We start from the raw sequence: 25,729 nt of genomic DNA on the forward strand, positions 1-25,729 counted from the left end.
TTTGATCTCTACAGAACCTCTGCTGAAGCACCGAGGAAAAAAAAGGACAGTAGGTCCTTCAAGGACAGAGTAGATGCAAAGGAGCTTGAGATCCAGTTCATCGTTGTGTCTGAGTTCTGCGTAGTGCAGGAGCTGGAGGGCATGTGGGGAGGTTAAAAGGTAGCTCTTGACCACTTTTGCACTGGCTTACCCTTAGCTGCTTCGGTTATGTAATGTATGTCTCTTAAAGAGTGCAGTTCTCCTGCCTTGTGCATGTCTTTATAAAAACCTGGCATGATCCTGATGCTATACACAGCTGCACATAGGGCTGTTCTGCTGATACACACCTGAACACTGTGCAGGACATAGATTAGAAACATCCCAGACATACAGTGCCAAAAGAAACAGGCACCAAGCTGCCTTTGGGCTTGGATTTTGTTTGTGTTCAGTTATAAATTAGATTTCTTTGTTTTCCTTTTGCAAAGCAATTCCACAGATTTCTACATGGATCCTTCCCTGGTTGGTTTGCTTCGCTTGTGGTGTGGTTTAAGCCCAGCCTGTAACTCAGCACCATGCAGCACTAAAGCCAAGACACAGCACTGCACCAGCTACTAGGAAGGAGAAAAATATAACTGTTACAGCTGAACCCAGGACAGCTTGAGAGTTGGCCTTATATCACACAGTCTCACCAGGTTGCTTGTGCATCTTGAGATCAGTAGCACATACTCACAGTCATGCTTCAAGACTCCTTTCCTGGAGGTGTCTCTGCAGTCACAGAGCCCCACGTGGAGAGCACCGCCACAGGTGGTGTGTGCATGTGGCTGACTTGTGAGGAGCCTTGGGCTAGAGATCCGTCCAAACTGCATCAGTCCATTTTAAAAGTAAACTAAATCCTTCGGTTTGAGGGCTCTTGTGCATTTCCAGGAGCTTTTTGCATGTGTAGAACGTAACTCCAGAAAGATGTTACCGTGTAATCGCGCTAAGGGGGCCTCCCTCTTCTTGTCGTTTTGTGCCTAGATCGGAGAAGCTCTGTTCAAGATTCTTTTCCCCCAGCTCTGCTGATAAAATGCAAGGACACAGAAATGGCAGAAGTGCAGAGGCAGACACCAGGCATCAAGCAGGATGACATCTATGGTTGATAGGATGCAAGTGGGCTGATGAGGAAGGGGACTGGAGGCTAAGACAGGGGCTGGGGAGTGTGTTATTCTTGCAGTAACCTATCTCCTTGTTCTCCTCCTTCTGTCTTTTCTAGGCAGGACAGGGCTGCTTGCTGATCTCTTGCCCAGTTTTGCTGTGGAGATTATGCCAGGTATTCAGTCATTTCACCCTTCAATCACCCAGTCCTCTGTCATCTTGTCTGTTTATCCCTCTGCAGCATCTTTATGTGGTGTACATTTCACTCTGACGTGTGTTTTATCTGAAGAGAAAAAGAGAAAAGCCTATTGCTTACTGGGAAAGTGTGTTGGGTTGAGATCTAAGGGAGCTGATGCTGGCACGTGGGGGAGGAATGGCCATGCTGGGATCCAACATACAGAGATGGCTGATGTCATGCCAGGATCAGTGTGAGAGCAGAAATGCCAGGGCAGTTGAGGAGAGGTTTTATACCAAGCTCTCTGCTCTCCCCTGCTAGCACAAGGGTAATGCTGCTGCAGCCTGCAAGGTCTCAGCAGCCTCGTGTGCCCGTACGGCTTTGTACTTCAGCTGCTCCTGGGCAGTGGTACCTTCTGCTCCCCAGACCCTATCCTGCGGGCACTGTTACAGCCATCACCACAGATGGTGGCACAGGAGGTGTAGAAATAGAGTAACCCATCAGGGGCACAGCCCCTCTTGTGCTGCATGGCCAGAGCATCATCTAGGTAACACTAGGTGGTTGGACCAGCCATGAAAGCTCTGTGCCCATGAGACATCCCTTGCTAGCCAAACTAATGAGAGCCAGCAGTTCTGGCACTCCTTGCAGAGAAAACAGCAATTGTGCTTAAAAGGGAAATGTTGTCCTTGAAAGGGAAAAGCTATGAGAACATTTAGCCCTTGAGTCATCAGATCATCCCCTGACAGTGCCCAGAGAGTGTTTCTTTCAGAGGTTTGTGCAAAAATGCAACTCCACGTAAATGTGTGAAGCTATTTTCAAGTCTGTCCCGAGATCCAAATGGAGAGAAGGCAGACACTTCCCCACCAGTGTAACCCAGAGCTCCCTGGAATTTCAACACGGCAGGAGAGGGATCAGTCTTTTCAGCATAGGCAGAAGTTGATTATCTGTTGCCTAACACTTGTTTTTCTCCACTAGTTACAATTTTACTGAACAGGTATAAAATTCCTGTCTGTTGGCCAGGTAGTTTCTGGTACTCTCACTGCATGGGTATAGACCACAAGAAAGTGGAAGAGGCAGCAGCAAAGCAGCGAGGACACTTAGCATTTCAGCTTGGTCATCAGCTGAATCTCAGGGTTACACAGTCGTACCTGGAGCTGGTTGGATCTCAGTTTTGTGCATGAAGAAGGAGCCAGCAGGCTCTTTTGCTGTTTTCTTAACCTCGCCAGAGAAGCCAATGGTCTGATTTCCTGTGAAGTGAAATCCTTCCTGATTCATAGGTCCCTATGAGTGGGACACTTGATTTCAAACATCCACTGCTGGTGCTGAGCGAGTATCTTGCAGTGCGCAATGTACATACTATCCTGACCTTTTGTACTCCTAGAGCGTTTTCAGACAGATCACAGTTATGCTTACAATGGACTTGCTGTTTGTGTTTTCTCCTCTGCCAGGCTTTTATCCTTTATGGAATGGTTGTGAACTGTTCACTAACAGCTCTGGAGATCTGACATCTGAGCTTCATCGCATAGCTGCGGCTGGTCACTTCTGTCATGCGATACTATTTCAGCACCTTCCCTGTATCAGTGATGGTTGTAGAGAACAAGATGAGAACATGACAAAAGAAAAAGCCACTGAGCTGTTTCCCTGCTCAGATTGGCATACATTAGGAAGTGCAGTACAGAATAGTCTGGCTCGCTATCTTGATTACTATCCCGAGTGTCGTTTAATGTATCCTTTCCATGAGCTTAGCAAGCTTAAGGGTAGTTTGGGTTTGGCCTTTCTCTGTTGCATTGGATCGCTTGCTTTGATGTGCTTCTTGGAGCTTCCACCTACCTTACTCATAGCCTGTTTATGCCCATTTAGGTAAGATCTTTAATACCTGCTTTTCCTCCTAGTGTTCATCCTCCAAGCATATTAACAGGCATCAGCTACATCTGCTCTCAGCCTTCTTTCTAATAGACTAACACAGCAAGCTTCAGCTCTCCTGCTGCAAGGCAGGCTATCGAGCCACTTCATCCCCTCAAATCTCTGCTTTGCATCAGCCCCAACCTGAATTCATCTTTTCTTGTAGAAAGAGCTGTATAACACCGGTAACTTCAGGTGAAGTTACATGGAGGCCTTGTATGAGGGCAATAGTATTTCCTTAATGTTCCTGGAAATCCTCCTTTCTTGGGCGTAGGAGTGCATTTGCCATATCTGTGGCTGTATTGCCTAAGAGGTTACAGTTGTCCTATGATAGAAATTGGGTAATTTCTCTTGGTTTTTAATTGTTTTCAGCTAACAAAACCCTGTTCGGGACAGAAGTTGTTCTTAATCTTTGAACGTGTGACCTTGAATTTATTGCTGTATAACTTCAGATTCAATATATTGCTGCATTTCCTGTTTCTTATTGTAAGTCTAAGGACAGCTCTCTCTTTCTGTAACATGTCCCAGTCTTCATCTTTAATGGCAATGCTTCGCTGCCTCTTACCCTCGAGATACGTTAATACATTCTTCTTTTCTGTGTCAAGGTCATTCATGAAGATATTAAATAAGATAGCTCCTAGAACCATTACTTGAGGAACTGTATCAGTAATCTCTTCTCAGCTTTTACTTTTCCATTCATAAATGCTTCCCTCCAGCCATTTCCTTATTCATTAGCTGAACTTTTCTCAATATATAGTAATTTCACCCCAAAAAATTACTCCACAAGGACCAAAATTATCTGTAGGTTTAAATGAAATTCGTCTGTTTCAGCCAAAAAAGAAATAAAATATTCAAAAAATATAAAACATTTCACTTGACACTTCTGAAGTGTTTTGATTTGTGAATGCCAAATCTTTCACTGACATTTTTTAAAGCAATTTTACGTTCTAGATTAAAAATGGCATTAAAAAAGGGGAATTGCTTGTAAAAGAGTTAAGGAAAACTCCAACGAAGCAAAGAAATTTACTTTTGTTCAAACAGAATGCTGTGGTTTAATCAAAATTGACACTGTATTTGCATTTTACTAATAACTAGAAAAGGAATGTGGTTTGATTGTTCCAAGTGGAACATTATTTCTTGGCTTTTCAGCTTAGCGATGCAGGTGAGAGGTTTCTTCCCTCTGGGGTGGGGATGAACCCTACCCCAGCTCAAGGCAACCCCACCACTTCTTTCTTTGCTTTCTTACCATCTTTCCATGGTTGGTTTCCAACCTGGGTACACCTGGAGTTTTCCCTACCAGCCCTCCGACTTCTAGGTAGGTTGGTGCATCTCTCTAATGAGTTAAAACCAACTCCAGGCCTCCTGTTTGTTCTGAGTCTTGAAGTTCCTTCGCCCGGATGTGTTCACCAACCATTTCCCTAATCCAGGGAATTCCCACATGGCAGTAGGCACAGCCCTGTGCATGCCATCTCCTGCCAAGTGCAGCGGGTGGCCTTGTGCAGCGCTGGGAGCTGCCCCAGCAGGCTCATCTGCTCCCACTACAGCTGCCGCCCCTTCCCATTCAACCCCATCCTGTTCTCCACAGACCGGCTCTTCTGTGGTTTCACTCGTCGGGTGTTTTTTGGCTGCTCTCTTTTGGGGCCTGGCAGACATGATCTGAGGCTTCAGCAGGGGATAGAAAACGTGGTTGTTAGGTTTGCTGGCTGGCTGCAGCGCCTGAAAGGATGTTCGTTCGGCACATTGAAAAGAATAATTGCCTGCGTGGGCCCAGTTGCGAAGGGGCAGGCCTGGCTCATTTACTGGCCTATTTATAGCGTGCTTTGCACCAGCGTTTGTCCCATTAAAACTAGGATGTGGGTAGGGAGCAAACACAAGCAGGGCATGAACATGGCAAGGAAGAATGAGGCTTTGATGAGATCCAAACACTAATGGGGCAGCATTTGTACAGGTCTGCTGTGGGGTGAAGGTTTCTGTGCTGGGGAAGCAGAGCTCCTGCCTCCCAGCCAGCCAGAGACATTGCAACAAGGGACCATTCTGTAGCTCCATTTCTCACTGTAGTGTGCCATTTCTGCTTGGACACAGAGGAGGATGTAGTCCTAGACCCACAGGGAGTCCATTTCTGTTATTCACCTATCTGTTTTGCCCCTATGCTCTCCCCTGCCAGGATGTTGCTGACGTTCCCTTCCACAGCAATGTGCAATCCTGTAAGTATCTCCCTTTCTTCCCTTGTTTTCCAGAGTGGGTCTTTGTGGGCCTGGTGATCCTGGGGGCATTCCTGTTCTTCCTCCTGGTGGGGATCTGCTGGTGCCAGTGCTGCCCACACAGCTGCTGCTGTTACGTCCGCTGCCCCTGCTGTCCCGAGTCCTGCTGCTGTCCCCGGGCCCGTGAGTGACCCTGTCCAAGCCTGGTGCAAATCTTCTCCTGTGCTGCTTCTGCTCCCTGGCAGAACAGGAGGAGAATCTGCTTAATATTGCTTCCTTTGCCCTGAGCACTTTGCTTGACTAAAGAACTAGTTCTTAAGGAGTGAAGCATCTGACCTATTGCTTAATGGTTGAGCGCTCAAAGTTAATTACAAATGTAATTCCCTGAGCCCTCCCTGCCTTGGCAGCTGTGCCTGTTTCTCCAAAGTGTCGTGCTCCCCTTCCAGAGTTGTTGTCACGTCAGTAAATGTCGCGGATCAGAGCTAAGAGCATCCTGGGAGGTTTCTTCACAGCAATGCAAAGCAGCTGCCCTCTACAACAGTGCAAAATCCAGATGACCCAGCAAGGTTTCTGGTCAGGCTCAGGCAGATCTGTCAAGTTTCATGAGCCTCATCCCTGCTGCTTGAGTCATCAGTTGTTTTTAAAGCTGAACTGCCACTAAATCATGGCAGTGGTGATGCCAGCTCTAACACCCTGAATTTCATTCAGTTGCTGGGCATCTTGCAGGGCTCATCTGACCCGCTATGTGCATTTTTTAAACTCCCCTCAGTGCCTTTTGAGGCTTAGAGAGGTTCAGATTGGTCCTTGTCATTTCACGTGTCCAGGAGTCTCCTGCTGGACTGTCAGCAGTGTTGGTGATGTGCAGGTTTCGGCCACGTGCTGTGTGGGTCTATGGTAGGCCAGTGTGGTGCTGACTGCTCTTCTTTTTCTTTTTCAGTGTATGTAGCAGGCAAAGCAGCAAAAGCTGGGTACCCTCCTCCAGTCTCTTCCATGCCAGGTGCATACTACATCCCCAGCGTTCCTGTCACTGGTGTCCCGTCTCCTGCTGTGCTCATGGATAAGTCGCACCCTCCTCCCTTAGCCCCAAGTGACGCCAGCGGAGGAAGCCAAAATGGTAATTTGCAGTGCAGGGCACAACGTTCAGTCCTCTTACCGGGAGTGGGGCTGGAAAGGGAGGAATGATTGTCATTGATAGAGTGCTATGAACAGGAGAAACACAGAGAAACTGCATTTTAATCCTGGCTCTCACAATGACATTTGCATCCCTTAGGGCCACATGGTCCAACTTTTCTAAGTGCCATCAGCACAGTGGCAGTTTGTGGGTGCCTAATTAGGTCAGCAGGGAATGGGAGGCTCAGGCTCGTGACTGGAACCCCCCTCATTACTGCTGCAGACGTTTGCTTGTGGAGGACAAAAGCAATTTCAGGGGAGCAGAGGCAGTGGCCGTTCTCTCCTTAGAGATGATGCTTTGCAGGCTGCTCTCTTTTGGTAAACTGTTCTTCCTACTCTGCTTGCCCTCTGGCAGCAGATTTTGCTGCAGTGTGTTTTACTCTCCCCATGGCATTTTGGGCACAGGGATGTGCTCTGTCGGTGTTTCTGCCCAAGAGCATTTGGACTGGACCCCCTCCCCTCTCTTACAGAAGTCAGTAGGTCACTTTTTGTTCAGCCTTTGTATTTAGGAAATGTGAGTGATTAAAGGGCTTCTAACTAGACAGGAGTTGTGGATCAATGTCAGACGTAGAGTATCAGTATGATGACTCTCTCGGTGAAAGTCACTTCTCCCGCTGCAAAGGAAGCTGCCATCAAGGAAAACCAGGGTAGCTGTTTAGCCACATGCTAGCATTTCAGGATCAGAGTGGCTGATTTCAAAGCACTACAATAATTATAATGTGTTAAATTTGCTCATGACAGTGTGATAAGACACTTCTGAAAAGACAAAATCAAGTAGCATAATCAAATAATTAAGCTTTTGGAACAACCCTATGTATTATATATACAGTAAATGAACCTTTCTGGAGTTGCAGAAAGTATTTTCCTTTAACAGTCATACTTTTTCCCCCCTACTGAAATCAAAACGGATTTTTGATTTGTGGAATGAAGCATTTTGAAATAGGAAATAAATCAATCACTGATCCAAAGCACAACATACCCAACTCAGAAACCTTTGTCAGAAGATGATGAACAACAGCCCGGTGCTTATTTTTTTTTCTCCTGTGAAAAATGTCACTGCATGTGGAGCGTGGGGTTGGCCATGGAACTTCAGGGATTTTTTAAGAGTCAGATCACAGCCCCAGTCTTGTCTGTGCTGTACATTACTAGCAAAGCACAAATGCAGAATGAGAAACTGGACGTGTTTGGTAACCAAATGGAATGGCTCTCAGCATCCCGTTTCCATTACACAGAAAGATGTGCGTGTATTATATAGTCCACATCAGCTGGCTGGGCTTAATTGCTCAGCTCAGGACTAGACAGGAAATACTATGTATTGCAAAGAAAACCATTATTATGGAGCTTTATCTGTTGTCGCAAGACATCAGATGTTGTTCAGCTTTTTATTTTTAATTAATAGTTTTTGCAATATTACGGACAAACCCTTCTGGATCATGCAGCTATTCAAGGTATTCCTTGAGCTGTGGAGCTAAGGAAGAGTGACACCCTGCTTAAGGTCCTTTACAATGCCAGAATATCCCCTAATTACAGGCTGTAGGAGAGAAAGCATTACGTGGCTTTTCCAAGCTGTTTATTTGCTGGTTGGCCAGGCAGGAAGCTAAACAAAGCAGGTAATGGTTGGGTTTATAATGAAGGCCTTTTCTCAGGAGGAGCACTAATTATGGTTTCTGCGTCCCCCGCGCAGCCGGTGCAGGTCTGATCTGAAACTTGGCATCTTTGAGACTTCAACCTTTCTGTCAAGTTTACTTAAAAAAGTGGGGTCAGAACTGCTGGGGGGCAGAGGCTGGGTGATTCTGTAACGCTGGCTGCCAGGCTACAAAGGACTGCCTTTGCCCTAGATAGTTTCTGTGCTTACAAATGACCCCTTTGAGGTGATCTAGTGAGCAAACACAGGCATGAGGATATTTAGAAGATTTGTCTAGGGTTACATAAACCCCATGTGACAAAGCTCCAATGAAGCCTGGAGCTCTATCCTAAATTTAGGGCTGAACAGGGAAAAAAGAACCCAAAACTTTCATCTTTCTTTAGAAGAGTGTTGGCAACACATAAGCTGGGATGTATGCTCTGTCTATTTTAAATGCAGCGGTTACCTGAAGACTCTTGCATAGATTCCTTAGAACATGCACACAGGGAAGCTTTTGATCTGAGAGGTGGGCTCCAGACCTTTAATAGGGAAAGCGTATAAGGATGAGACATCATTTACTTCCTAACCACACTTGTCTGAAAAAAATAGCAGTGCTGTCCTTTCTGGGGAGGGAAGCAGCTTACAGTTTTGGCTGACTTGGTTCCACCCACAGAAGAATAAAGAAAGGGTCTAGTTAAACACAAATTAAACATTAGAAATTTATGAAGTGTTCAGGAGAAGAAAATATGGTCTAACAGGGAAGAATGTTCCGTTCCATTGGACTTCAGTGAATGGTTCTGGACAAGCAGTTAATGTCTCTGCATCTTTATTCCCTTATAATTAAGATGGGCCTAAAAATATTCAGACCTTATTAAAAGGTTGTGACAATTTACAGATGAAGAAGGGTGTGAGGAGGAAGCAATAATATCTTTGGTTCTCACACAAAGGAGTAATAAAGAGATATAGTAAGTCGAACATTCAGTTATGAGAAGTACTTAATAAATAAATGTGGAGACAAAATATACTTCATCTATCATGGGCAGCACTTTATGAGCTGTTCATGGTCATCTTTGCAGATTTAAATTCAAAGTTAATTTCTAGATGCTTACAGAATTAGCAATAAATTTCCTTGCCCTTGATACACAGCTGCAATAGCAAGTCGAGCATGAAGCTGGCATGAAACTTAGCTAATTCTCCATCAGTTCCAGGAGCTATAGATGCTGCCCCAGTAGATACCTGGCACAGCCTCAGCATGGGTAGTGGCTCTAGGGAGACAGAGTCTGGAAGCTGCCTGTTCAAGTTCCCAAAAGATTGTTAGTAGGTCAGAGTAATTTCCAGCTGATGCTTGTTTGCTGGCCTGGGTATAAATGAGGTGGCAGCTTAGGTGAGCTCCTAGTAGACACATTAGAAGAAAGGATATTGAGAGGCTCCTTTCCTGGCAAGGTACCAGACAGAGGTCAGCAGTGACGGTGAGGTGCTATTGCTTGCACAGTGCAGCCAGAGTCATCACTTCTGAGGCCAGTCAGTCCAGCCCCTCTTCACAGCAGCAACCTCACTCCCAGGAGATGTGATGGTCTTCCACTTTGGAAGGCAGAGTCAAGGTTCCTTGTGTTCTGTAAATCACTGTGTGCATTTGCAGTCATTGTGCACACATTCGTGGGGATAATAAAACATAGCGAAACTCAGACTGCTGTCAGCTAAGCTGTCTGGAGACACATTGAAAGCAGGACCCCGATAGACCCATACTATGTTTTGATATCTAATACCTTTCCCAAATACAGATACACGAGGTAATATTTCAGGATGTAGTTACTTACCTTACATGTGCACAGTCAAAACCCACAGTAAAGCAATTTCCTCCTGAAGCAATTTGTGGGATTATTACAGGAATCATTCCATCCATTCCATGGCACAGCCATTTCTGAAGCAGGGCATGGTTATTTAATAGTGCACAGACACATGCACAGCAGTTTTGGACAGAAGGTGCCTAAAAATACCTCTGCCAAGTCCTTGTTCAGCCCACACAGTGCATACTATGCAACGTACTACCAAACCCATATGTTAGTAGCTTGAAGTATTGGGGTGTGGGATAAAACAGAAAAAACAGGTTGGTTCAAAACCACCGTCCAAGTATTTAAATAGTGCCACAAGAGAAGCACTCGTGCAACGCTGCGGTATTCACAGAAGGGAACATTCTAATCCTGTGCAAGGCAGACGGGCTCCACTTTGTAGTACTAAGTGAATTGTCCTCAGACAAGTCTCTAACGAGGCTGAATTTGAGGCTTGTAGTCCTTTTTTGTACTTAGACCTGTGTTTCTGTCAATCTTGAAATAGCCTCAGGCTGAGACTTTTCTTAAATGATCTGCTATAAAAGCCTTATTTTCTTCAAAGTCCTGCTAGGTGGGGTTCTCTCTACAGTCACATAGACCTGCCTTGAGATAGTCAGGCTGTTCATAGGGTCAGCAGGTAAAGCGTGCATGGAGGCATCCTGCTGGAGTAAGAGCTGCTGTGGCTTCAGGTGTGTGGCTTCAGGTGTGTAGGAGCTTCTTTTCTACACACAGGAATGTGGGAAAACCAAAAAAGCTGCCCAGACTTCCCTGCAAATGGAGTAATCTCAGGAGTCAAGTACTTAATATATGTGTAAAACACACCTTTTCTGTAAAACCAAGCACGTAAAGAACGCCAGAGCAGGCAGCTTCAGTTACCCAGTGGTCTGGTTGGCCCCATCATTGGGTTTGGTGTACATCTCAAAGCAGCGTGATGTGCTTTGTGGGGCTTTCTGTGTTTCCTTCTGTATTCTTTGGAGCTTCTCCTACCACATACTCTTCAACCTGTGTGAGCAGAATTCATAGGGATGGGAGGAGTGGTCTGCAGAGTGGCAGCTCCCAAATGCTCAGCCACCTGCTTCCCCTGCAGGCTGAGAGCTTACAGGCCCTGCTGCATAGAGGAAGCCTCGTCTTTTGGGACTGCTTCTCCCATAGCATGACGAATCCTTTCTGGAGTGCTGAGGAAGGGGAAATGAGTGCTTCTCTTTCTGCCATCCTCTGTGGGAGGTGGAATCACTCTGTGGCAGTGACACCACTTGATGCATTTGGTTGTACAGATTGGGCATTTCCAAATCATTTTTGCTGTCACTGCAAACTTTATAAATGATGCAGCTGCTCACAACTACACATCCCACGTTACAGACAGATTTCTTCTGAAGCAAAGACTGACTCAGTTTGTTTTGGAAGACGCAGCCTACCTGCCTGCAGGCATGAGCTCAACTATAGAAGCAATATTGTCAGAAAGTCTCCTTGGACTTCAGCGTGTTTTCCACTAATGCTTTTCTTTGTTCTCCAGCAGTGCGCAAAGGGTACAGGATCCAGGCTGACAAGGAAAGGGACTCCATGAAGGTGCTGTACTATGTGGAGAAGGAACTGGCTCAGTTTGACCCAGCTAGGAGAACGATGCGAGAACGATGTGAGGAACAAGCATGGTTTGATTATTTGTTTTTCTCACTGACCTGAAAAAGCCTGCATACTCATAGTTAAGAGTTCACTGGCTTTGCCTTAGAGCCAGCCTCTAGGATATGATGTCCAGGATATGGTACTTGGGACAGTTGAAGTGTAGATTTCAGGCATCTACAGGTATGTTCTGGTTTTAAAGATATGCTGTTTACCTAATCATCATTAACTAGAACAAATAAGGTGAGAGATACCAAGATGCTCATGAAAATTGTCTACTCGGATAATTAAGCTTTTGGATCATCAACATCTGCAAAGCCAAGTCTGTACTTATGCCTTCTACATCCTGTGGTGTGATAATAGCTGGGATATTGTCTTCACAATTTCTATATCCCTTAGCGTGTGATGACTGTAAATCCCAATATGACAAAATAGGAGAGGGATGATTTTGTTAAGAGCATCTTTTGTGGGCTGCAATAACCACGGTGTGGTTTGAAGGATCCAGAAAGGTAGTTTGGAGTGGCTGTTGCCCTGCAGAAGGAGCAGGCACTACAAGAAAGATCCGAGAAAGCAGGGGATCATCAGATTTTGTGACACTGGTCAACATAAGATCAGAGGTGGCACACACATCAGTACTGATGGCTTGGCAGTCAGACAACTGCTGGTGAAGGGCAGGAGGGTGGTGAATAGGGACATGATACAAACTCAGAACTTCTCTGTGGAACTCCTCACTGTCTTCCGATAGCCTTTTGCAAGCTTTATTTCCCTAAAGAATGGCTGAGGCTGCACTGGATGGGTGTCAGAATACAAACGCAAGTGAGGATCTTTCCGCATTAGGAGGCAGAGGTGCAGTGGTGGGACAAGGTGTGTGCATGAGGAGGGCTTGCAGTGCTGCTTGTTGTCCTCTAGCTGTTCTGTTGGAGGAACAGGCTGGGGGCTCAGTTCCCCCAGCAGCATCCGACTCGTGCAGAGCTAACCCACATTAGGCGCTGGTGGCAGCTCATTTAAAACACGTGTGAGATCCTGCAAATCAATGACAGTGCGTTAGGGAATGACACTACATCAAAGCTCTGTACAGATTAGGCGTAACTAACAAATTATATATACTTCTAAAACAGTCACTGCTGAGCACACTGTATTCTACACCCACAAGATTTACTATAAAAAGACCTCTCCAGATTGGTATGTCAGGCCTCCAGATGTCAATGTGCTTGACAGGGTACAGACTGACAGTGATTCAGACAGTCTCTTACTTTTTTCTTCATCTTTTTTTTGAGGGGGTTGGTTTTGTTTTAGCTGGGCAAGTCAGGCCAAATCCAGAGCCAGCCTGTTTCATACCGGGAAAGGAAGAGGTGGCACAACTGCTGTGATGATGTTCCACCCAGCTCGGTGCCCACCTCGCGAGGTGGTACAGCTTACATGTATTAGAGAAGCAGGGCTAAGGAAGGATTTCTACATGAAGGTTGGGCTGTTATCTGGAACACAGGCATCTGATGCCATGTGTGATAACCTTAGAATATCCCACCTGGCTGCCAGCTACCAGTTTAGAAGACTCATAGGTCTAACAGCAGCTCTATGTCCGAACTGAGCCGCAGGAGTCTTGGGCAGGATCGGTCAAGGGTTTGGAGGAGGGGCTGGGATTCCATTTTGATTTCTTTCTAACAGAGGGCAGCTCAGCTTCTTTCTGAAAAAGCTGCATCTGGGCTCACCACAGCGTTCCTGTCCTCCCCTCCCTTCTCACACGTGTTCCCAGGTGATACCTTTCTCATTTGTTTTCTGTATCATCCCCTGCAGATAACAACACCATCTCTGAGCTCAGCTCTTTGCACGAAGAGGACCTGAACTTCTGTCAGCCCTACCGTCAGTCACGAAGGAAACCTCTGCCTCCTGCTGGGGACCTGGATGGCGACGCTGAATACTGGGCTGGAGTGATGGGGGGGGGCAGCACGTCCAGGTCACAGGCTGTCTCCGATTACAGAGATGAGCGGGACACTTTCTGGCACAGGTGAGGAGCACCAGGTTGGGAAGCAGCTAGATCTGGCGAAGTAGAAAGGAGAAGGGACAGATGGAGTGGTAGCTCTTCTCAGTTTCCTGCTGCTCTGGTTCTGCTTAGCGGGACAGAGGCTTAGAGAGAAGCATGAAATCTGGAGATGTCACTAGATGAGGTCGGAATGAATCTGATTCCCACAAGCCGGCTGGAGCCTACCCAGCTGGGCAAAGCTAAGCACCAGCCCCATTCCAGTGGGATGTAAAAGTGAGATCAATAGGAAACCAAACCACCCTTCCCAAAAGTGCTTTCTTGAGATTTGTACCTGATCATTCCAGCACTTCCTAGTGCTGATGTGCTGATGGGGAGTCACACCCTGGTGCTTTGGTGCAGCAGAACCTGTATACCAGGCCTGAAAGACTGGCATTCGGATGCCTAGAAGAGATACCACATCCTTCCCTCATATACCAGCAGCCCGGTCTCCCAAGCAAAATGTCAGGGATTTCCTTCCCTCAGTACTGGACTGTTTTGCTAGTTCACTCCCTTTAAACCTGCTTCAGAATCGCCCTCCTGTGAGCTTCTGTAGCTGGGCTCTTGGGTTTTCCCAGCAGGACATACACCTACAAGCTTTGGGGCCAAGGAGAAACAAGGCCAGCCCTACATATTGGGCAGGGGAGGTGCACTCTGGGGTTAATCTTGGGTAGCATTAGACATGTATAGTCCGAGCTATCGCACCAAGCTGCCTTTGCAGTCAGCAGAGAGAAGCAGGGATTTTGAGGATGTGATGCATCTCTCCCTACAGAAGATGATGAAAACAGGTCAGATGATTCATGCTCCAGGAATGCCTGTTTCTCTCCATTGTCTGTGAAGGCAGCTGATGAGATGAGCGCAGCTGAATCCTGCCCTCTAACACTACCTCTTCCCTCCTGCAGCCAGCAGAGATCCAAGTCCGAGATGTTGTCCCGTAAGAGTTTCTCTGTGGGAGTGCCGGCTGTCTCCATGGACGAGCTGGCAGCCTTTGCAGAGTCCTACAGCCAGCGGCCGCGGCGGGCAGACAGTCAGGAAACGCGGCGCTTCGAGCGCTCGGAGTCGCACGGAGGCCGCAGCGGAGGGCTGCCCCACCAGGAGGGCTCCATTGAAGAGTACTACCCCAAGCGCAGCAGAGGGAACCGGGAGCCACTGACAGACTCGGACCGGGGCTGGTCGTACAGCCCACCGCGGAGACGGGCCCACGAGGAGAAGCACCTGCCCAGGCTGGTGAGCCGGACGCCTGGAGGGAGCCAGAAATACGATCACTCCTACCTCAGCAGCGTGTTGGAGAGGAAATCCCGGAGCTACGATGAGAGCGGTGACCATAGCGAAACTCCCTCAAAGCTGAGCTCGCAGCCCAGCCAGAGGGGAGGGGGAACGTACTATGCGTGGTCACCACCCTCCACCTACAAAGCCGAGAAATCGCAGCAGCAGTCACAGCAGTCGCCATCGTCCCCTGAGCAGGAGGAAGAGGAGGACTCCCTGCCCCCGTACAGCGAGAGGGAGCTGAGCCGAGGCCCTTCATACAGGGCCAGGGAGCAGGCCTACCTCAACGCCTCTGACAAGAAGAGGAAAAAGGACCCCAAGAAAACAGTGAGGCCATGTCTGGTGCTCCTGATCCAAATAGGCTGAGCGGGGAGCCACCAGGCAGGAGTCACTAACCAGAGTTTATGGGCAAGGGGGTTCTGTAGTCTTGAGTTTGGGGAATCCCAGTTAAGTGGAGTCGCTGTGGGAAGGGGGCTGTCACTATGGGTGTAGGAGTCCTACACAGGGCTTCTTGATGGAGGGGAGAGCCAGATGTGCCTGGGACTGGGGAGGTAAGGGATGTTTTTGGCATCTAAGGCCTGGTGATCCAAGGAAGTAGGAGTTCATCTAGGGTTTAAGAGAATCATGGTAGGGAAGGGGATTTACCTGTGGCTTACAGAAATCACAGGGCATTGCTTTGGCCTTGATCTTTGTTAAGGGAGGATTGAGAGGCTCTGTTGGTCTGGACTGGGACAGGGCTCATAGCAAGGCATGGTGTAAGAGACCTTGTCTTTCTGAAAGGGGTGAGATGGCAGACTCCTGTGGGTGCATACCCCTGGGCATACGTAGGGGCCATGCTTGCCAGAGGCGTTCCTCGCTCAGGATACCAGCAGAACATCCTGCCATAGCCCATGCTAGTGAGGACTGAGGAGTGCGTGGTTGTTGGGGAAGGGGAGCTGCCCGAAGGCTGCTGCACGAGTGACACCTTGTCGCTAGAGCAGCTTGGCTGTTAGTCCTCAGCTTAAGTGATGTGAGAGAGGCCAGGGGTGTGAGTGGACAAAGCTGTTGCTCTTTGGTTGTGTCTCTGTCAAAGCTATGTCTGTCTCTTTGTCCATTCCATGGGTGCTTTCCTGCTGACATTAATCTTCTGTCTTTCCTCTCAGAACGATTTCCCAACGAGGATGTCCCTTGTGGTTTGAAGTTGTTGTGGACATGTCATGTTGATGGGCTGGATGCCATGAGGTGACTGCAATGGAAAAGATAGAGAGCAACAAGCAAGACAAGCCTCCATGAACCTTTGCAGCCATCGGCCATGGACTCCGTTTCTATTGTTTGTCTCATCGGGGGAGTAGGGGCTTTCACAAGAGACAGACTCCCATGAACAGTACTCGGTCTCAGAGGCTCTGGGAGTCTGCCAGGAAAATGAGGCCAGGGCTCTCTTTGGCACCCTGTTTTCCAGTGCCCTCTATTTCACGCTGGAAGGCAGCCACATCCCCCCTGTCCTGCAGCCCTGAACTACAAGCGAGGCTGCCTGCGTGCCTCTTGCCCTGTCCCATGTGCAGAGAGAAGCCTTTGCGCATACCTCTTGCTCTCTCTGTCTCCTCAGTTCTCTGTTTGGATCAAAGTTGTCTCCACACTTGCACTTCGAGCCTTTTCTGTATCATCCCCATGCTGGGAGGAAGCCTTGTTCTTACAGCTGCAGACTGCCTCCAGCTTGTCAGGCCCTAAATCATGAAAGAAAATCTACATCCTTCCAGGCACTATAGAAAAGGACTGGTGAGGTGTTACTTTGGCAAGGGCTGAACAGAGAGAGAGAGAGACAATTACGGGCTGGTTAGTTCAATATATTTAGTTCTGTTCATTGTGTGATGAAAGTTGCAGGTGAGATTGATGTATTATTTTGAAAGTGGATCAAAGTAGTTTTTATTGTGAAGAGAGCATGATGTGTTTTTCCCCCCATCCCCAACTGTGTTTTGTTTTGATACTGTTACATTTCTTTGCAGTCCAGCTGTGACCCTATAGAGCTTCAAGCTAGGCTATCTACTCCACCATACCATAAGCAGTGCTCTAGCCTTGCTGGCACTCTGCTTCCAGCACCACCAGACATCTCTGCATAGCAAGTTTTTGTTTTAAAGGGCCTTTGTGTTTTAAAGAAGCTAAAAGGGGAAAGTTGTCAGAGGGCAGCTGTCTCCATTCTGTCCCACCAGTATTACTCCTTTCTGGTCATTGTCCCCAGACATCGAAGAGAGCAGTAACAGCAATGGAAAAAGAGCTAACACTGTGGATGAACACGAGCTTTAAAAGTCACCTTTTTCACTTACAGCCATTTCATTCACTTCAGTTGTGACATGGTTTTAGTGGCTGTTTGTCTCAGGAACAGCTCAATTTCGAAGTGAAGTACTTCAAACTGGAAGCCTGGCATTCTGGTTTACATTGGGTATACTGCAGCCATTTCATTAATTTTTAGCTGCTAATGTCATAACATGAAGGAAGATGATGGGAATATTTTAAGGTCCAGTATCTTGATCCCTATTATGTCTAGGAACAAGTTAGTGCCCTGTTGTGTTATGGACATTGTCAGCCTCTGAAATGCCATTTCTGTTCTTACTCTGGAAATCTGGGGAGCTGTCTGGCCTCAGGTGCTCATTCTGGCAACACTGGTTTGAATGCAAGATTTATTAACATCACTGCAATTCTCCATTAATTTCTGTATTACTCTGTTACCAGATCAGTTCACCAGGAACAGTCAGGGGAAAGGAAGAATTATCTTCATAGATTTGATGACAGTGCAGTTGTCATGCTAGAAAATGAAGTGATGAAAAAATTGCTTGCTTGTCCTGTGCTCCTCTAGTGATGACTGTAATTTTGGAAATCCCAATCCTGGGACTTACAGGCCAGAGGACTAGAAGCCCCCTCTAAATATATATAGCTGCTCTATGGTCTCCCTGGAGCCGCCTTTTCTCCAGGCTGAACAAGCCCAACTGTCTCAGCCTGTCTCCAAAGGAGAGGTGCTCCAGCCCTCTGATCAATTTTGTGGTGTCCTCTATACCCGCTCAAGCAGGTCCATGTCTGCCTTGTGTTGAGGACACCAGAACTGCACACAGTACTCCAGGTGGGGTCTCACAAGAGCGGAGTAGAAGGGGAGAATCACCTCCCTCGACCTGCTGGTCATGCTCCTTTTGGTGCAGCCCAGGACGCAGTCGGCTTTTTGGGCTGCAAGTGCACATTGCCAGCTCATATCCAATTTTCATCCACTGGTACCCCAGGTCCTTCTCTGCAGGGCTCCTCTCAATCCTTTCATCCCCCAGACTGCACTGATATAGGGAGTTGCCCCGGCCGACGTGCAGGATATTGTGCTTGGCTTTGTTGAACCTCATGGGGTTCACATGGGCTCACTCCTCAAGGCTGTCAGGGTCCCTCTGAGTGGCATCCCTTCCCTCCACTGAATCAGCTGCGCTGCTCCGTGTGGTGTCACTCACAAACTTGCTGAGGGTGCACTTGGCTCCACTGTCTGTCATTAATAGAGACTGAACAGCACCAGTCTTAATACAGGACCCCTTGAGGGACACTGCTTGTTACTGATGTCCATTTAGACATCAAGCCATTGACTGCAACTCTCTGGATGCGGCCATCCAGCCAATTCCTAATCCCTCAAATAATCCATTCATCAAACCCATCTTTCTCCAGTTTACAGACAAGGATGTTGTGTGGGACTGTGCCAAAGGCCTTACAGAAGTCAAGCTAGATGACATCAGTTGCTCTTTCCTTATCCACCAGTGCAGCCACTCCATTGCATCCTCCAGATAGCCAGGCACTATTTGTCCTTTGGGAAGGGCTGTCTCCGATTGCCTCCCTGCCACCCATATGCCTTGATAGAGCTTCCAGGAGGAGTTGTTCTGTGATGGTACTGGACATGGAGGTGAAGCTGACTGGTCTGTAGATTCCAGGGTCCTCCTTTCTGTCCTATATAAAAATGGATGTGAAGTTTTCCTTTTTCCAGGCACTGGGGGCCTGACTGCCTGGGAATGGCTTAGCAACCACATTTGCCAGTACATGCCAGATATATCTACTTGTATTATGTCTGGAGAGACTAAAGTATTTTCATTTTTTCTCATCTTTGATACATGTTCCTAGGAGAATCCCAGCACAGTTAGAAAGAGGTGGTTGGCATCTGAGGTCTCCGTGGTCTTGAGAAGCTTACAGAGCTACACTGCACGCTATTTTAAATTAAACCCTTCATCCGTGACACATGATGATACTAGCAGCTAGAAATGTTGGTGTTTTGTTAGTCTGAAAACCTTGGGGAACCCTATGCCATGAATTTCAAAGGAGCTGAGCCCGCTATCTTTTCCATCAGACATCCAGCAGACCCAGGAAACGTTTCACACAGAAATTTGAAAGCGCATCTGCAACAATGGCTGTGTCGGAAAGGGGGCAGAATGGTGATTTAACAGTCTCCAAACACCTGTATCTTTTAAATCATACTGAAAGCCAGAGCGTCACAATCTCCTCATTTCAGTTATGTCTGTCCCTTATCTCAGTCACTGTAGTTTGTTTGATCAAGCCCTTAGGAATGAGTTGTGTGTATTAAAAATACAAGCCTTCTCAGTTTTTTGAATCAGTTTTGTTTGCTCAATGCTGGTACTTCAGGGCATTGTGTACATTATGCCTAAGAAGTTGCCATTTATGTATCTAGCTTATAAATAAGTAGTTGCAAGCTAATTCTCTTCAGAAAACTATTTTAATTGTAGAACCAAGTGTTCGTAAGAACTCTCTGACCTTTCTTTTGAATCCAAGTACATGGAAAAGTATTGAAGATTTTGTGATGAGTTTTAGCAGGTGACAAAAATCTCAGCCTCAAAAAAAATAGAAGAGCAGGCCTTAATTCCCTGAAGTCAGATGTGGGCAGCACCCATCAGTTGGCTGCACCTTGCTCTACCATCACAGATTTCTTACCTCCCTCTGTAAATCTGAAGACATTTTCAGTTACTGATGGTGTCTCCTCAGGCCATCTTTATTTTTGTCATTAGAAATGCATCTGCAGCAGCACCGAATGGACCAAATAAAGCAAAGGGTGAGGTAGAGCGGGTCTTCCACCTCTATAGCTATGCAACCCTCATTGAGCTGTGTGACTTGCAGCACAGGAGAACCAAGGGGCAGAGGCTGACAGAGAGCCTGAGAGGAGCCTCTTGCTTCAGACAAGAAGTGATGGTTTGTGCCTGTGCCATGGTTCAGAACACCTGCAAGAGCGCTGGCACTGCAAGATAATGAGCCTGGTTATGGGGGCTCAAATGATAAATTTTCCAGTGATCGATTTTTATTGCTGGCATAAATTAAAACCCTTTTCATACAGGATATGGATGTCTGGATCACATCAAGGACATCAGTGGTTTTGTGCCCTTAAAATGAAGCATCACAACAGTGACTTGCTAAAAAGACAACTGAGATGATGAGTGAATCCTGTAAAGAAAAAAAAAGAGCACTTAGAGCAACAGCAGGATGAAGCATCAGCCCTAAATGTGGCTGTGCTGTCAAAAATGGGATCTGACCTACTGAAAAAGTTTTGACATAATAGAATGGGAAGATAAATACTGATAGTAATGACTCCCCAGCAATCCCATTATTCCTTTGAAGTACATTGTAAGAATTCCAGTGTGTGGCTTCAGTGGGAGTGTCTTCGGACCACTCCATTTCCACTGAAATGGAAAATTAACAAAACTATGAATACTTCAAAAAGTTGAGAAACTGCAACATCTGTCATCTGAGACAGCCAGCCAGAATTATTCAGGCCCTCGTGCTGGCATACAATGTAGAGGACTGAAACTGTAAGCATCCCAGCCTTCATTAGTACAGTTAGGTCAGTGAGGGCCACCTCGCCTTCCCCACAGCCAGCACTGGCAGCAGTGGGTGCCAAACTTCCCTGGGCTCCTGCGCTGATGTCTGGGTCCCCCCTGGAGCTCACTGAATTGGGGTTTTCATTCCGGATTGTGAGTCTGGGTGCCTGTTGCCCATGGATCAGGAGTTGCGCACCCATTTCCTGACCTTTTACAACAAGGCCCCTCTAGACGGGCAATACCAGTTCACCTGCAACATAAGATAAATGGGTTTGCAGTCAGCAAAGAGGCTTTCATACAGTGATCCTCTCCAGAGCTACCTAAAACTGGCCAGAGAAATCTGTGGGAGGGAGTAGCAAAGAAAGTACCAGGCATTGTAATTGGCCTTTTGCAGGGAGGAGAGAATGGCCACTCTTGGAGCAGTTTTTTTCAGGGGATTTCAGGATGGGTAACCACACATTGATGCCACGACTGGGCTGTGACCAGCTTCCTCCACCAACAGTGATCTGATACTGCACAGAAGAGCTGTGCTTGGTCAAGCTGCGAGCTTGCTCCTCCAGTTCCAGGTTGTCTTGAGCAAAGTAACGACTCTCTGCATGCTTGAAGAGGACTCTGTCTCTTTTGCACCAAGGTCCCTCCCAAAGCTGCTTCCCTGACTGAAGGGAGGCAGGACAGCCCCTGTACGTGTACAAATACAGATCCCTGAGATGGAGCCATCAAATAACACTTTGGAAGCCAAACCTTGTCACAGACTGTTACAGGTAGATAAACACAACACCACAGCGTTTATTATGCTCGGGCTATTCTGAAAATAGCTTTAATGTCATGGAGATTGTTTTGCTGAGAAACCGCTTGGTGCTATGTTCCTTTTTCTTCAGGGAGCTTTCACACAAAGATGTGGGTGAGGATTTGTTCTGTGTCGCTAGGTACAGGGTTTGGGACACATGGAGAAGCTAAAGGCGCTTTAGCTCACTTCTTGAATGGGTCCAGGAGCAGAGGGACCTTTGGCATAAGCTGGGTGCTGCAGATGTGACCCCGTGACACTCGGGAAAGCTCTGTAATACAGCATCTCCATTGCGCTGTACTGGCCATACCTGCTTTCTACAGCAGCTGTGACGTTGAAACCACCTTCATCGTCACTTGGGGCTCCTAAAGTCCCTTTCCCATTGCCTGCAGAAGAGAGATCCATTACATAATGTGACAAAGCTATCATTTTGATATGATCTTAAAAGTGCCAGCCGGATTACCAGCATTAGAAACATAAAAATCTTAAGAATAAAGTTAGCTAATACTAAAAGAATGCATCTGCCATGATTCCCATGTGAATTCTCTTGTGACCTTTGTAGTTGCTTTTTGACATCCACCCCTGCCTGCGTAGGGGCCTTTGCCAGGAAAGACTTTCTCCTCCCTTTCTGCCTGTCATTTTTTGTCATGCTTGTAATCCCTCTCCATCCCCCTGCTCTCCTTGGCTGTTGCCAGTTAACCTTCAGCGCTGCACCCAGGGGTTCTGGGCAATTCAGATGTGGAGTGAGTGGTGGTTTGTAAAAAGACATTTTTACCCCCTATAAAAGCAGAAATTAGAGAATACACAAAACAACCCTGAGGGCCCTCCGGATATTCTCTGAAGCCCAACAGGGGTGTTACTGGAAATGTTTTCAAAATTAAAGCTGAACATAATTTCAAAATGATTAAGTATTGTTTTCGAGCCCAGGGCAGCTGCAGTCATAGCTCTGAAGTGCAAACAACAGGAGCAAAGGCATTCAGTTTTCATTGTCCTTGGTGAGAGCAGCAGCAGAGAGAAGCAGCATTTCATGAGTCATAGAAAGCACATGGAATGCCAGGATGCTTAGTTACATTTGAGTTTGAAAGTAGGAACCAAAAGTTGATGAGCTCATTTGAGAAGCAACGTTCAGTTCAATGAAACGGCAAGGTTTTAATCTCTAATGCCTGGTGGTGACTCTCTACCACACCTGCTCACCTCACGTAGAAAAATACATCTTGTTTTCTGCAAAGCCTCTACTGCTTTTGAGAACAACACCAAAATGAACTTGGAGGCGAAAGGAGCCTATCATGCACCCCTGTCCCAGGCTGTCTGCAGAGCACCAATGCTGTCCTGATGGTGCATCCCAACAGGGTCACCTTTAGTTCTGTTTGTACAAGCCACGCAGCCCGGAGACTCGAGCTGGGAGCTTGGTGCCCACTGCTGCTGCCTTTTCACAGACCCTGTTTGAAAGCCCTGGCCCAGGGTACAGTCCTCTTGCTGTTCATCAATGAGCTCTGGGGTTCTTTTTCCTGCTGCTGTTGCTTGCCTGCAACAGCCGTTTCCCACCCATTATGCAGTGAGTGAGTGGTTTTCTTTTTCTGTACTTGGCTGTTGTTATTTTGCTTAGATTGTCCTTCTCTCCTGTAATGAATTATTTTCAAGGGGAGGGGGGAGGACATAACAATACCCTGTATAATGAAAATCCAACACTTTTATACCTTTCTGGGACACATCCTCAAACCCAATTACCAAGCATTATACATTTGCCATGCTTGCAGTTTCAAAGTTGTTGTTTTTGAGATGTCACCATGGAGAATAAAAGCAGGAAAAGCTACCGCCAATCTGCCTTTTTATTACCCTGCGGGCAAACAATTTGTCCACTTTTTGCTAAGAAATGAGTGGTTTTCAACCCTTTTTTGATTAATGGATGATAAACCAAACATTTTCCAGTGGAGCAGCAGACTCCTGCATGAATTTCATACCTAGCTCACAGGGTAACATACACAAGCATGGTCTGCCCAGCCTCCCTTCATACAAGAAACCTCTGTAAGTACTCCATGGAGCCACACTACTTCACAGAAAGGACAAATGGATTTTGAAGACCTAAAAACTTTTTCCTTGTGGATTTTATTGGGAAACTTCATCTTTTCCTGCAGACACGTTCTTTCCTTTTGGCAGTCTGACCCCTTTGTCCTTATGCCTGCTGAGCTCTGGACCGATGTTTTTTGTCTCTCATAAACAAGCAACTTCATTTAGATCCTGTCTCCACGTTATAAATAATGGATGCGGGCTCTCACACTGTTTGCAGATGTAATCTGAACAGCATTTGCAAGTTTAAACCCATATTCGCTAGGCATTACCCACTGAGGCGCAGGAAAGCCACCGGCAGCTCCCACTCTGTGTTTCCCTGTGCAGGGCGCGTCATGCCTTGGCTCCTCAGCTTCCTCCCTGTGCAAAGGGAAGCAATTCAGGGACACCTGTTTCCTACAGGAATGCTGCTCAAGCCCCAGCGAGCCCAGCCCTGCTCCGAACGCCTCAAGTGGGACGGATCCGAACTCCACTTGAACGTTCTGTCTATGCACTGAGCGATTGCCCCAGCTTTACACTCTTGGTAAATACGGATCCAGACACGAAGGTTACCGAGGGGAACCCCCCCCCGTAACACCAAACGACTCCCCCGCGCTGAGGGGCGCTGAGGAGAGGAGCGGGGCGCCCCTGCCCGGGTCCCGCTCCCCCACAGGAGCGCCCGGGCCCGGCCGCGCCCGCACCGCTGAGGGGGCTCCACCGCCCCCCACAGGCTGTGGGGGTGCGCCCCCTGGCGGCCCGCCCCCGGGCCGCGCGGTGCGGAGTGGCCGGATGGAGCGTGTGGTGGGAAAGGTCTTAAACACCCGAAAATGGTTAATTGTGAACGTCCCAGAGCGAACTGTTAACGAGCGGTGTCCCTCAGGGACCGGTGCTGGGACCGGTCCTGTTCAACGTCTTTGTCAGCGACATGGACAGTGGGATTGAGGCACCCTCGGCAAGTTTGCCGATGACACCAAGCTGTGCGGTTCGGTTGATACGCTGGAGGGAAGGGATGCCATCCAGAGGGACCTTGACACGCTTGTGAGGTGGCCAATGCCAACCTTATGAAGTTTAACCAAGCCAAGTGCAAGGTCCTGCACCTGGGTCGGGGCAATCCCAGGCACTGCTACAGGCTGGGCAGAGAAGAGATTCAGAGCAGCCTGAGGAGAAGGACTTGGGGGTGTTGGTTGATGAGAAACGGAACATGAGCCGGCAGTGTGCGCTTGAGCCCAGAAACCAACCATATCCTGGGCTGCATCAAAAGGAGCGTGACCAACAGGTCGAAGGAGGTGATCCTGCCCCTCTACTCTGCTCTTGTGAGACCACCCCTGCAGTGCTGCATCCAGCTCTGGGGCCCCCAGCACAAGAGGGATGTGGACCTGCTCGAGTGAGTCCAGAGGAGGCCACGGAGATGGTCAGAGGGCTGGAACACCTCTGCTATGTAGACAGGCTGAGAGAGCCTGGAGAAAAGAAGGCTCTGAGGACACCTAACTGCAGCCTTTCCAGTACCTAAAGGGGGCCTGCATGAAATCTGGAGAGGGGCTTTTTACAACGGCAGGTAGGGACAGGACAAGGGGAATGGGTTTAACCTGCCAGAGGGGAGATTGAGATGAGCTCTGAGGCAGAAGCTCTTCCCTGTGAGGGTGCTGAGGCGCTGGCACAGGGTGCCCAGAGAAGCTGTGGCTGCCCCATCCCTGGCAGTGTTCAAGGCCAGGTTGGACACAGGGGCTTGGAGCAACCTGCTCTAGTGGAAGGTGTCCCTGCCCGTGGCAGGGGTTGGAACCAGATGATATTTAAGGTCCCTTCCAGCACAAATCATTCTATGATTCTGTGATTTTATGGTTAATCCTTTTCTTCCCATGTGTGATGGTGCTCAGTGTTTCTTTGAGCCTCTTCATTCCTTCTCCTTCCCTCAACTCCCTCCTCAGTGAAGAAATCTCCAAACCTACAAGAAGAAGGAGGGGTGCCCATACCTTGATGACAAATGGGAGTGGGAAGACATGACAACAGCAGTACTGGGTGGTCACTCCGTTCAGTGGGAAGTCACTTCTGGCTGGGGAAATGTTCATACTAGCAAGGTAGAAGCCAGGGGTGCCCCTCAGCTCGCACAGTAACTTCTCGTTACGTCTCGTTACGTCTCGTTATAGGTAAGGCTATTCTGTGTCCAGACCCAGT

At 47.7% G+C, this 25,729-nt stretch overlaps 1 protein-coding gene across 9 annotated transcripts in view; it reads left to right on the plus strand.

The window, feature by feature from the left end:
* The window catches only part of ILDR2 (immunoglobulin like domain containing receptor 2), a 43,291-nt gene extending 19,966 nt beyond the window's left edge, over positions 1 to 23,325 (plus strand). For 4 of the 9 annotated variants that reach the window (XM_030471803.1, XM_030471802.1, XM_030471800.1 and 1 more), the window contains exons 4-10: positions 1,232 to 1,288; positions 5,428 to 5,574; positions 6,329 to 6,505; positions 11,528 to 11,647; positions 13,426 to 13,636; positions 14,551 to 15,241; positions 16,057 to 23,325. In XM_030471803.1, the coding sequence (XP_030327663.1) occupies positions 1,232 to 1,288; positions 5,428 to 5,574; positions 6,329 to 6,505; positions 11,528 to 11,647; positions 13,426 to 13,636; positions 14,551 to 15,241; positions 16,057 to 16,092 (1,439 nt within the window). In that variant the 3' untranslated portion in view covers positions 16,093 to 23,325. The remainder of the gene's footprint in view (positions 1 to 1,231; positions 1,289 to 5,427; positions 5,575 to 6,328; positions 6,506 to 11,527; positions 11,648 to 13,425; positions 13,637 to 14,550; positions 15,242 to 16,056) is intronic. The other 5 variants (XM_030471804.1, XM_030471797.1, XM_030471805.1 and 2 more) reach the window with 3 other exon arrangements.
* Positions 23,326 to 25,729: the final 2,404 nt, after the last annotated feature.

This window comes from Strigops habroptila, chromosome 2 (assembly GCF_004027225.2).
Source record: "Strigops habroptila isolate Jane chromosome 2, bStrHab1.2.pri, whole genome shotgun sequence".
Taxonomy (NCBI): Eukaryota; Metazoa; Chordata; class Aves; order Psittaciformes; family Psittacidae; genus Strigops; species Strigops habroptila.